Here is a 13,153-nt window from a genome sequence, read left to right as displayed (position 1 = left end):
GGATGGCTATTATACCTGAATGCTACGCATGGCCCTTGAACTATCATGGCAGGACCAAGTGTGGAACTCTCAAACTCTGAGCTTGCTGCCTGCCCGACTATACTGTGTGGGCCGAAAGCAAGGCACTGCTACAGTGGCGAGCAGTAGGCTGACCTTCGTGGACTAGCTCAAGAGGCACTGGCCTCACAACCACAGATGAACTGCACTCCTGCATGGTAGTTTGGGACAGCTGGCGGAAGACGACTAATTTTTTAGCTTTTGATGTCACTACTACTTAGGCGGTCCCGACATGATGATGAACATCATCGCATTTCAAATTTATATTTATATCCAGGTATGTCACAAAATGTGCAAAGAACAATTAACAGTATATGCAATAAAACAAAAGACAATCTATCAATCAAATCATTATTGGCACAGGTTAACAATCATGCATTCTCCTATTCCTGACCTCAGCTGCACTCATGTCACTGTCAGGGAGACAATGTATAGCTAAACTGAATTCCATCCCACCAAAAAGCCTGGAGGCGGAGAGCTAGAGCCACCAGGACTTCAGCTCAAAAGGAGACAGTGGCTGCTCTTCTTTTGAAACAAAAGGCCAATCACAATCTTTTATTTATTACATTTTTTTTTTTTTTTTTTTTTTACACCCTCAAAATTGCCTAGTGATGCTATCGGCTGAACTGGAGGTAGAGCTAGTCAGTAGCAGAATCTGTGTCCGCCCAATATCACCACCCTAGCAGCAGAACAGCATGATATCTATGAGAATGCAAGCGATGGTCACGTGACACGATGTACACACATAAAAAAAGGCACATAAATGGGTCTGAGGAGAGTGATGGGATTTTAAAAAGCTTTTAGAGGGCATTAGCCCTGGGCTCTTTCCCACTGCACCTCAATGCCAATCTCAGCGCAAGAGAAGAAGAGAGCAAGAGGCAGAGAGGAGGGAGAGGGAAAAAACATAGCCCACCACAGCTTCACAGCTCAAGCTAAACCCTTTCAATTATAGCCCAGAAGCAGGAGCATGGGATGCCAAGAAAAGGCTCTCATCCATCCGTCTCCAGGAGAGGGGAGTCTCCTCTGCCTCTCCTGAAATACTCTCTACATGGGACTGCCAGGGTTAGGGAGTTCAACTCATGTAGCACTTCCTCACCAGCAGCATCAGGTATGAAACCGATGAGGGGGAAAAAAAAGAAAATCTGGAATTACTGAGACTCACCTGCATCCTGAGGGCCTGTGGACTCTGCCATCTCATTTCCATCCATGCTGTCCTCCTCATCCACAACAACCCTCCCTCTGGTGCGACCCCTACAGGGAAAGAACGATAGACGTGAATAAAAGAGAAAAATAAAATGGAGGGAGGGAAAATGAGAGTTAGTGCCTCGGGAGCGGGAGTGGGGAAGTGTTGGGGGAGGGGAGGTCATAAATTAGTTAAATATAGTCACAGCTGTCACTGATTTTTAATGGAGGCACTTGGGCCGCTGGGCAAGGCAGAAGAGTGGTGAGGGTTAGCCATTGCGGGTGTGTAATGCAGCCTGGTGGTGGTAGGCATCTGTTAGACACCAGCGAACCATCACTCCGTTGATAAGCAAGCTAGAAATGGTTGAGAATTGAAATGGGCGTCGTCCACAAAGCACTGTAGGAATCACTAAATCAACAGATACATTCACTGTAGGTTGTGGGTATGCCCAAGGTGGTGTACTGTGTCTTTAGTTTCTATTATATTATTCATTTATTACAAAATGTATTTGTGGTCATATACCACAGCCGAGACATGTGCGTTTATCTACAGTGCGATATAAAAACCGATGCCATGCATGCCTCTTTCGTTTTAAAGTCCCCTGGGGGATGACAACTCATTACGGCCTAATTGAGGTCCAAGCGCTGAACATGTGCCGGCCAAATTTTAAAATCAGACTACGGACTAATGAGCACGCACAACTCGGTAATTTGAGACACCATTCACAAACCTACAAGTTAACAATGAATATTATGTATTAAATTACATTATATGTCACATACTCGGCGTTGTGAGCAACGATGGCAACCTCACTCATGCTCTGTAATGTACATCTTTTTGCGTTCCAAGAAAGCATGCAGATGTATTAATTGGACAAAAAAAATCATAAATAAACACATAATCAGGAGATTTGAAGGAATAAAACAAATAGCACAAATAATACATTGAAGACTGAATTTGCTTCTTTAGAATTTGTTGACATATAGTAATAAGTGTGAATGCAATACATCCTGGAACTAAGCAATAAGTCATGCTAGCCAACAACCTCTACCTACACTCCATCGAACTCCTATCTAAGCAAAAAAAGTGATTAATTAAATTTCCAATTTTCACATTCAGTATAAGATTTTATTTAGAATCACCCGGAGAATCATTACACTTTATCATCCATTACCTCTCAGTCAATTTCTTTAAAGAGGGCATCTGTAGCTGGCATTTTAGCCAACATAAATACATAATATGTATATCCACCACCATGGTATTGAAAATAGTATAACTAGCTAACAAGCATATCTATGTAAGCACCAATCAGTCTGTATGCATACCACTCCTCCACACGAGGAAATTTCAGTCAGGGTCAGCATTCACCAATGGGAAGTCTGTTAACCCAACCTTGGAAGCACCATGTGCAGGGGATAATCGTCATGGATACAAATTAAACAACATTGTGGGTATGCTAGGCAGCGAAAGTAAGCATTGCACAAACGGGAGCTGAATGTCTCAAGGGTACTCAAGAGGATGCATGGGGTGGGGTAGGGGGCAGGGATGGGTAATTTACAGTCCCTCTGAAGACAAAAATCCAGTTGGCTGGATGCCAAATCAACCCCGCCCTTTAAATGACTTCCACTTCAAGATAAAGAGCATGTCTAGAACCTTAAAATGACCCCGAGGACCTCCATAGTAGGATTCCATAGTTAAACTAACTCAGATCACCAAACTCAGAACAGACAGCAAAAACAGGGCTTTAACCATTCACGATATTGGCCATTGTAAAAGTTTGCACAAGTCTAAAACTGGGGGTTCTTATGCCCAATAGGCATACGTGTTAAGGTACAGGACACTGGGAAAGAAAAAAAAAAAAAGGTCATAATGAAGCAAAAATAATTCACAATTTCAATGCAAGGTAATTGGGCCTACATTTTTTTTAAAGCAATGATATAGGCTTAGATTACAAAAGATGTAATATCAGAGGGTCAGTCTTCAGTATGGAGCACTGGCCTATAAATAAAGTAGATGCAGCCTGTCCATTGTAAACCTACAGTTCATGCTGTAGCCAGTGTCCATTGCAACTAGCTGTTCTTACAGTGACATTTTTATGCTACATAATTTAATTTTGGGATCCCTTTATTGCCACAAAATTGAATGCAAATTTTGCGGTGTTTCCATTTAGCTTCAAAGCGGCTTCCTGTTATGAACCGACCAGGTTCTGTTTTGTTGATGGCATGTCACTGTATTTTAGACTCCATGGTTGTGTAAAATATTAGTCCAACTCATGAGTTTATTTTAAAAAGTTTCAATTGATTGTCTACGCAGAAAAAAGCTCCACAGTGGACACATAAGGTATTGCAAGCATAGGTCAGTGGCACATGTAAAAGCAACTTATTCGTCGCTGATATAAAGACACAGTTTATTAAAAGGTATAAATACTGCACCACAAAAGCAATTTTTTCAAGATAGACCTTCAATGAACTCATCAGGACCCCAGTTGATATTGCAACAACTGTCAGATCCACAGACAGGACATCATTGGTACAATAAAACTAGGAATTATAACATCGGGAAAGTCATCTGAAAACCTGCCAAATGGCTGAATAGTGACAAAGTCATTTTTGTAATAAGGAAAGACTATTTTAATATTTTAAGTTAGGGGGCTCTATGATGGGCATAGAGGGGGGCAAGGCCTCCCAGAATGTGCCGTGTGAAAAATTTAAGATACATCTATACTGAAAATGGTTCTTTGGCTCAATAAATGTGAAGACAAGAAATGGGAATTTTTAAGAATATTGAGGAGGGTTTAGATGTGGATAAAAATAACTACTGTCTGACGTATTTTATGAAAATTATCACTGAGGTAGTTCTTGATTCCATCTCTCCCAGATAAACTTAAATGTGGACATTGGGCCTTGGGGACACTTCCATTTAACGGCCTAATTATATTAGAACATACAAATTTGGTATTTTCCAACAAACATGGCCTACAAAGTACAACCTAAGTAGTTTAATACACCACCAAGAAGCATTACGTTTCATTACAGTGACAAACCCTCAAGACCAATGTCCAACCCCCATACCATGCACAACTTATCCCCCACAATCCCACACAGAGGGAGAGAGATAGAAAAAAAAGGACGGTGAAAATAATGCTGTGTGGTAAGTAGTCCCAGCTCTGTGGGAGCAGCCTGGAAAACCCGACAGGAACCACACAAAATAATGTGGAATGGATTGGAGAGCAGATGGAGCGTGAGCAAATCTAGTGAATTGCAACAAAATCAGGTTTGCCAGGGCTTACAGTTGCTGATATGCTTGACATTATACCAACAAAAGCAAGTGGCTTTTCAATACTTTATAGGGGTGCGCATCTCTCCCTTATAAAGACGTTCCGATACGTATCTAGATACATGGGCTAGGATACGATACGGGGATGTTACATTTTAATACAGAACGATTCGATGGAATCTGATACAGTTCTTAACATTTGTTAAACGTAGTAGTTCATTTTCCATTATTAATAAATAGACAAATTCTATAAAAGTGGCATTGCTTACCTTCAAATAGATATATTTCATAAAAATACAGGGAATCCCAAGTATTTTTGCTACTTCATGGTATTTCGATATAATAGTATGTAATATATTGTGATTCTGATATAGTAATATATCATATGTGTATTTGAGACTCGATGCGTTAACTGCGGGCGGTTCACAAGTCTCGCGAGACAGAATGTGCGATCTGGCGCGTGTGTGGCAGAGATTCACTCGGACTCAAGTCACTGTTTTGATGACTTGCAACTTGACTTGACAGAAAATAAATGACTCGAGACTCGACTTGGATGTTAAAGACTCATGACTTGACTTGCGACATGATGACTCGAATGCCTTGTTTGTGATCACTTTCATTCATTGAAAGCTTGAACTAAAACGTGATCGGCAAACAAAAGGTATTTTGGCTGTGCTCCGTAGTCCCTCATTTTATGTTGTCGCGGCTCGGTAGCAGACGGAGAGATGTTGTCTATGAATGGTGCCATCGTGCCAGATTGCCTTATCAAACACAAGTTGGTGTTTAGGAAGTTGTAAGTTGTAAACAAAGGGACGGTGTGTTTTTCTCTTCCGTGTTAAGCTCCATGCATCGTGATGGGTCCACGAAGCGTCACGCTCCTCCACGTTTGTTTACATTTGCTCCCACATGCAGATAACGTAAAGCACGGTGACTCCAAATGACGTCACATATTGCCGTAAAGCAGTTCTCCCGCTGATTTGTGACATAGTATTAGAAACTGTATAAAAGCCCGACCATTATCGGTCATTATTTGACTTTGTTGACCACATTGGGATGGCCAGCTATGCAGTATAATAAACAAAAAACAAAAAAAACATTGATTATTTATCCTGTACCTGTCTGTTTTACACTTTGAAGTTACTCACCAAAATAAGCACAGAGGTTTGACTAGGTATTTTAAATCCATCTGTGGTTTGGGGATGGTGTGGTTTGAGCAGCCACACCTGACCTGGGTCTAAGTAATTGGGGGCCCAGAATCAGAGTGGCTGCATACCTGTAGCTTGTTGGTTGGTCTAACAAGCAACAGGTAAAAGCCCCATTCCCACACACTCAAGAGAGGAGCCCTTGTCATGAAACATCTCCATCTGCTTCTGGGCTAATTCCAACTAGCCCAATCTCTACAATAAACTTGTGTTACAACCCTGTCGTCTGTGTCTCTGCGCCGGAGGTCACTGAAAACGCCACTTGGGGGCAGGTGGTAGGCGAAACTGCCACAGTGACACCTGAACAGGGACTCTTCGGCATGGGGAAGGGACACAGAGGGGCCAACCAAAGACGTCCTGGAACCACCTCCGGGTCAACCGGTGGCCACGGCCCCAGCTCCAACCCTCTCCCAACTGGCAGCAGCAGCATCCAGGGGGTCCAGCAAAGGATCGGAGAAGAAGCAGCAGCAGCAATTACCACAGGTAACCGCTGGCAGCTAGCTACTCCGCCCAGCAGCTACCACCGGGACCATCCAGCAGCCCAGCAGCCAGGCCACCCCTCCAAGCAGCCCCCGCAACAGCCAAGTCTGGCCACGCCTTCATGAGCCAGCCTGAGGCCCCACGCTCCAGAAGGGAGGAGTGGGCGGTCCATCCTAGCCCTGGGGGAAGGAAGCCGGTGGGCCGTGCTGTCCCGGTGAACCAGGTCCCCTGGAAGGGGATGAGTTAATTTTTTTTGGACCTTTGTTGGTTATAAGGTAAAGGAACCCTGCGTCAGAGTCTGTCCTTTTCAGGTATAGGAACCCAGATTCAGAGTCTGTATTTGAGGCATTTTTTTTAATTTTTTGTTCTCTGCTTGATGGTGGTGGTGGGGGGGGTAGGCTTCGGCCAGGTATTCTCCCTGTCCTCAGTTTTGTGTTGGGGTTATGCGGTGTGGGGATGGTGTGGTTTGAGCTGCCACACCCGACCTGGGTCTATGTAATTGGGGCCCAGGATCAGAGTGGCTGCATACCTGTTGCTCATTGGTTGGTCTAACAAGCAACAGGTAAAACCCCCATCCCCACACACACTCAGGAGAGCAGCCCTTGTAAGGACACATGTCCATCTGCTCTTGGGCTTATTCCAACTAGCCCACTCTACAATAAACTTGTGTGTCTACAACCCTGTCGTCTGTCTGTCTGTGCCGAAGGTCCCTGAAAACACCACTTTGGTGGTGGGTGGTAGGCGAAACTGCCACAACATCCATATTGTTTACACTCGCGTTTAGAAAAGGACACAGCTCTCCAAGCAATAAGGGATGCTGCGTTCATGAGAAACTCGGATGATGCGTCCACTGGAAGTCGGAAAGAAATTAAAAATTAAAAATGTACTTTAATATTATATTTTACATTTTTTAATCTATCAAAAAGTTCTGTGTGTGTTTATTTTTTGGTTTGTAAGTTACATTCTAAAATATAGAAACTTTAATAAAATGTAAGTTTTTCAAATGTATTTAAAACTTTTGCACTTGAAGAATACTGGTCAAAATATAGGTAATCGGTGGGCTAGGATTCCCTATAATCAGGATCAGAACGGTCGGGCTCTAAAAATATATATACTGTAGATGATACATTTATCAATCGTCTTACGATATATATCGTCCTATCGCGCAGCCCTAATATTTTGTATAAAATATTAAAATGCTCAACGTTGTTAATATTGACATTACAAGTGTCAGTGTAACGTTACCCGGTATGCAACGAGAAGGACTCGATACTCTCCCGCTGGTTATACACATACAGTACAGTCAGATCATCATGGCAGCCATGACCGTGCCAAGACTCATCACTTTCGGATTCAAAAATGTCATTTAATCATTTTTATTCAATCAAATAAATTTGGGCAAATCTGTTCACAACCTTTTGAGATATCCTGCAAACAGGCAGACAGACAGACAGACAGACAGACAGACAGACAGGGGAGGAATGTAACAAAGTTTGATTTAATCTGGCTGTCAATATTTCACTGTTTAAAAGTGATGGGGAGGGAATATTTTTTGTTTGAGAAGAAATTAAGAAATAAATAATCTTGTATAAAGTTATTTGTTTTTTGTTTGATTACATTTATATAACTTAATATCAATATTATAATACAAATTCAATTCATTGTCATACTTTTTGAACAGGTTAGATAGATTGGCCAATAATATCATTATTAGACAGTTACTAATACCTTGTCTTTTCTCTTCATGAAGACCAGATACTGCAGATAAGACTGCAGTACTGCAGTAAAAAAATGACTTGAGATTTGGGACTTGACTTGTCTTGCCTTAACCAAGGACTCGACTTGACTTGACATAACCTGTGACTTGACTTGCCCAAGGAAAAATGATTTGGGACTTACTTGTGACTTGGATAAGAGGGAATTGGTCACATGTCTGGTGTGTGGTGAGACGAAGTCGGAGAGAGAGAGCGCGGAGGGAGAAGTGTTCGGTTGTCGGTTCAACGGCATAGGTTATGGCCAAAACAGTAGCATGAAACGTAACAATAAACATCAGTGTGTAATAACAACAACCGTATGGCTTCTTCCGCCGTTGAGAACATTATAATATCATCATCAGTTGAAGCTCTGAGCAGCCCGTTGCGACGCAGTGCAGGGTTCAGGCTGAACAGTGATTTGGAGAAAGATTTCAATTTATTTAGTTTCCTTAAGTTTCGTATTGGTGAATCGTTACACCCTCAATGCTTTACACTGTCTATTCTTCTCTTCAAACATATACTGACTTTTAAAGATGGTGTAGGTGATTATAAGCTGCGATTGTTTGTTAACTTAAGCTTATTTGGGGTGGATAACTTGTTGCAACGCAAAATAAAAATGTAACATAAAAAATAGTGAATATGACAGTGGATCTGAATATAAGAGCCGTGAACATAGTTCTTATTTATGCCATTTTGATACAGCGGGGTCAGACTCCCCATTTGCCTTTGTAGTGGAGTCCAATAGCAAGGTTAGAAATTGCTTGGAGTAATGTTCTGAGCTAGCTGCAGGTTAGGAACAAGGATGATTTATAATATGCACAGAAAAAGTTCTCAGCAGAGTAGAGCGCTAATGTGCATGGCGGTGGTCCTGTGAGAGCAGAACTAACTGTAACGGCAAGCCATCATTTTATGAAACATTTGCGATGGGTGACATCATAACGTCAACAATACTTGCTTTCAGCTACCACTCTTTTCTCAAACTTCCAAAATAAACCTGTATAAAAAGAAGCTCACTCGAAATGGACAAGGTACAATACATGAGCTAAATGTTCTCCCATTTGTAAAATTTAAACCCAGGAAAAAACAGGTAACATAAAACTCCTAACAGACCAAGAAATGATTACCAAGATCAACAGCTATGCACCCCTGAAGCCTGATTTTTAACAAAAATAAGTGTGGGTGTGTGTGTGTATGGTTCTGACCATGTAATTGCTGACCGGTAATCACTATTCATGCCTTGGACAAACTAGAAGAGTACATTTCTGATGAATGTAGCGCTGAGCCCCAAGACTTAATCAGGAAAATAAAATAAATCAACCCAAGATTGCCCCAGGTCAGTCTAAGGTTGTAGCATTAACACATCATCGGAATGCTGAGAGATTAATCTATCTCTTGGGAGCAGGGTATTAAGATTGATTGAGGATAGGGTAAGGAGAGAGTTAAGAACCATGAGGGCATTATATTACTCAGCAGCTATAAGCTGCATTATGTGTTGCTTTGGAAGTAACAAAGAAGCCAGCAATGTTCTACAATTACAGGGTGGTTTTTTCACCAAGTATTACCTGAATATAGGGCTGTACCCAATCAGATTTGGCTGTTCAATGCGAATATTCGACTATTCGGCGGATGGGGGGTGCTTGGACGAGATAGGCCGAGGGTGCCATCCCGAGGAGGGGGGTGGTGGAGAGGGAGCGATCGGGGCGCATTTCGGGCACCTGTCTCCCTCTCCAAAGGTACCAACGATGTGCGCCCTAGCGATGTGCGTGCAAGCGATGGGGCACCCGCAATCGGTGCGCCAAAACAGTGTTTTAATTTTAGATGTGGATTATTTTGTCTCCTTATGGAATGAAACGAGTGCGTATGGAATGAAACCGTGCATAATGGGGACACTTTCTCAGTGACTCTCTCCCTGATCAGCCTCTCTTCATGCGTAGAAAATAATCTTAACAAGACTACGAGTTGTGCCCCGTTCCTCCGTGTCCCGTCGCCACACTGTTTTTATTTGTTTTATTTGAAGGGACGGGTCATGGCGATGCATGCATGTGCATTTTGTAAGCTTCTATCTGTTTTATCTTGTTATTGTAATTCACACCGACTGACAAAAACAAATAAAAAAATAAAAGACTGCTCGACTTGAAGAATCTCAGTCGACGCACGGCTTTCCGACTGATGATTTGACTCGTCAACTTTAAGGGGGCAGTCCTACTTGAATTCATGCTGATGTTTAGCTAAATCCCCAAAGCTACAGATCCCTGTGCTAGGAAGTCTTTCCACATATATAATAATATATTATATATGGTATAATGATGCATCAATTTGTATTGATCTATCCAGTCAACAATATGAATCAATCAAAACAATGTTTGTATTGTGTGTGTGTGTGTGTGTGTGTATATATATATATATATATATATATATATATATATATATATATATATATATATATATAATTAATGCCAAAAAACTGTTGAATTTAAAAAATACCCCCAAAGGTTGTGCATAACGCAGATGAACAGCAGTTATAAAGGATATTAGCCTAGAGAGGCCTGTAAAAGATAGGTTTTTACACTGAGAGAACATTGTTGGAGGCTGGGACCTGGTGGACTGGCCATTTGGGACACTTTTAAGAACTCAAGACAGCCAACCATCATTCATGACCCCAACACATGGAAACTTTCTGGGATGGCCTTTAGCTTAGGTTTGTTAGAAGCAACCAGAATTACAGTCTCCTGGATTTAATGTTTAAGAGGTTTAATATGAATAGCCAGAGACCACCACATCAACATAGCATCATATATTGGCAGGATGGAAGTAACCAAACTGAGTTGAAATAAAATTTGTCTGGAAGACAAATCTACATGACCAATAATTAACCTTTTCCTAATCTTCGTAAATTCAACTTAAATTTAGGGAGTACCATTACCACTTTTTCACTCCCGATAATGACTGTGTCCTAAAGCTATAGTATCAGTATCAGTCAATACTGATCCAATCCATGCGGAACAGAACAAAATTAGACAGTTGGTTTTGGGTCTTTTTAATATAATGATTGCCATATAATCTATACAATCTATCTACCATACTTCTATGTGTCAAAAACATGACCAAAAAATAAGAGTAAATTTCCTAAGCTGCTTTCACAGAAGAACTCTGGATAAAGTCTGGATAATCACTTCGTCCGGAGTTACCCTTTCACACATGGAGCTCACAACCAGAGATTGTCTGTGTCAGACATATTTACACTACCTGGAAATAATCCGTTTGGTTTAGGCGAGGGGCGGAGCCTGGGTAGAGCCTGCAGGAGGCAATGACGCTGCAGAGTTTTAGCACACCCAAGATGGCCGACGAGGCTACCGACTTGTATTTTTCGCGTTGATACTCCATGTTTTTGGACGTAATATAAACAAAAGAGTGGAAAGGAATATGGAGGAAAGCAGAAAGGAGTACGTTGCAGCTACACTCTGTGCACAAAGATCCGCACGAAGGAAAATAACTGGCGCATGATAGAGACGTCATCAACAGCGACACGCCCACACGCTCGCTGTGAATTCTCTGGACAATTACCTGCTCTGTTCACACATATGGCTCAATCCAACATTACAGACTTTGTACTAGGCTGCTGGCTGGCTTAAGTCCGGTCCAAATGATTCGGACATTCGCGTTCACACATACAGCTCCTCCTGGAAATTTGGATAATTTCACGGTTGCAGTGCATGTGTGACAGCAGCTCTTGATAACTGGATAGCTTGTACATATATAACTACCTGGATAGGTTAGCATGGTATTGGACCGATATCCAATTCCAGTATCTGTCCATTCCTAATTCACTACTTGTCAACTACGATACATTTGATAATCTGTCGTGAAGTCAAGCAGCTTGGTGGAGATATGCTATTCATCAATCGTTGAAAACAAAGACATGATTTGTTTAGTGAATATACCAACAAAATACAGATAAAAATATATCTCCATCAGACTGAATTATCACGCACAGTATCCCTAATATGTTTCCCCCTCAGTTCATACCAAGGACACCAGGCAAACCTTTACAAGGTGGATTCATCATCATTTAATGGCTAGTCCCCCAATAAATAGAAAACCATGGGCCAAAAGGAAGAAATGACCACATCCAACGTAAAGAATTAAGTGATAGGCTGCCTGATGGAATGAATTAAAATATAAATGACATATTTGCAGACGTACTTCTTTCTGGTCTTGGCTGTGGATAAGGGTGGTGCCTGCAGAAGAATGGCAGCAGCATCCTTGCGCGGCCGGCCACGAGGGCGCTTGTCTGCGTGGGCAGGACTTCCTGTGGATGTGGCCCCCACACTGCTGGATGGCGGTGAGGGTCCCTGGTCAGAGGGCTCCACAGTCTTATCCTCTGATGACATTCTGACCAAGGAGCAAGAAGGAGATGGAAACAATCAGGGAACACCACGGAACGTTGGAGGATTGCTTTTAATCTTGATTAAACTTTTAAATTTAGAAAATAGGAATAACTCAATCTGCCTGTTTGCATATACTACTAGGAGTGGGCACCCATAATCCAGCAGCTAGGGAGAAAGTTAATTTCCAATGCCAGAGCCTTAATCAAGGGCAATGGCAGACGTGTGTACCCATAAAAAAGACTCATCTTTTGGTGAGGGAGGAAACAACCATACGTAAAGACTGAGAATGTGCTCCCTGTCTTGACTCCACACAGGCCTCGGACGGGTTTGACAGTGGCAACAGTGCTAACTACTTTTATGGGTAGTGCTCCATACAAACTGGTTTTACACTTGTGCCTAGGGCTGGGCAATAATTGAATATGGTCATAATCTTTATCATTTATATTCCGTGGCGTCATAAATTTGTAAAAATTAGACATGGAGATATACTGCTAAAAAATGTAGTGGCTCAATTGATGCCAATAAGAATATATGAGCTAAGATTTGTCACAATACAAGGTCTTAGTATTTGAGGGTGATTTATTTAAAAAGCATAATCTGGCTCGGTTATTATACTGGGCATTATGATGTGATGAACCGAGGTAAGATTCTTGAGGACTTCATTTATAAGGAGATACATAGATATTTGTTTAAGTTTTAGTATTTGTCACAGGGCAACAATGCAGCCAGTAGCATAAAGTCTATATTTGTAAACTACTCTATTATAATAATAAATTCTTCCATATCATCCAACTCCAGTGACATCTGTTTCCC

At 41.7% G+C, this 13,153-nt stretch overlaps 2 protein-coding genes across 2 annotated transcripts in view; one reads left to right on the top strand and one right to left on the bottom strand.

Moving 5' to 3' along the window:
• Positions 1 to 13,153, top strand: part of vps4b (vacuolar protein sorting 4 homolog B) — a 376,929-nt gene that overhangs the window by 173,582 nt on the left and 190,194 nt on the right. The gene's annotated exons all lie outside the window — the stretch shown is intronic.
• Positions 1 to 13,153, bottom strand: part of LOC307237613 (histone-lysine N-methyltransferase 2C-like) — a gene marked incomplete at its 3' end in the record, with an annotated part of 53,017 nt that overhangs the window by 33,847 nt on the left and 6,017 nt on the right. Inside the window, exons 2-3 of the mRNA XM_080010371.1 lie at positions 12,156 to 12,344; positions 1,220 to 1,308 (exon numbers count right to left, since the gene is read on the bottom strand). Coding sequence (XP_079866497.1) covers positions 1,220 to 1,308; positions 12,156 to 12,343 — 277 coding nt within the window. The 5' untranslated portion in view covers position 12,344. The remainder of the gene's footprint in view (positions 1 to 1,219; positions 1,309 to 12,155; positions 12,345 to 13,153) is intronic.

The sequence above is a fragment of the Zeus faber genome, assembly GCF_960531495.2.
Source record: "Zeus faber genome assembly, chromosome: 12".
In the NCBI taxonomy this organism is placed as follows: domain Eukaryota; kingdom Metazoa; phylum Chordata; class Actinopteri; order Zeiformes; family Zeidae; genus Zeus; species Zeus faber.
This window is presented reverse-complemented; position numbering and strand designations above follow the sequence as displayed.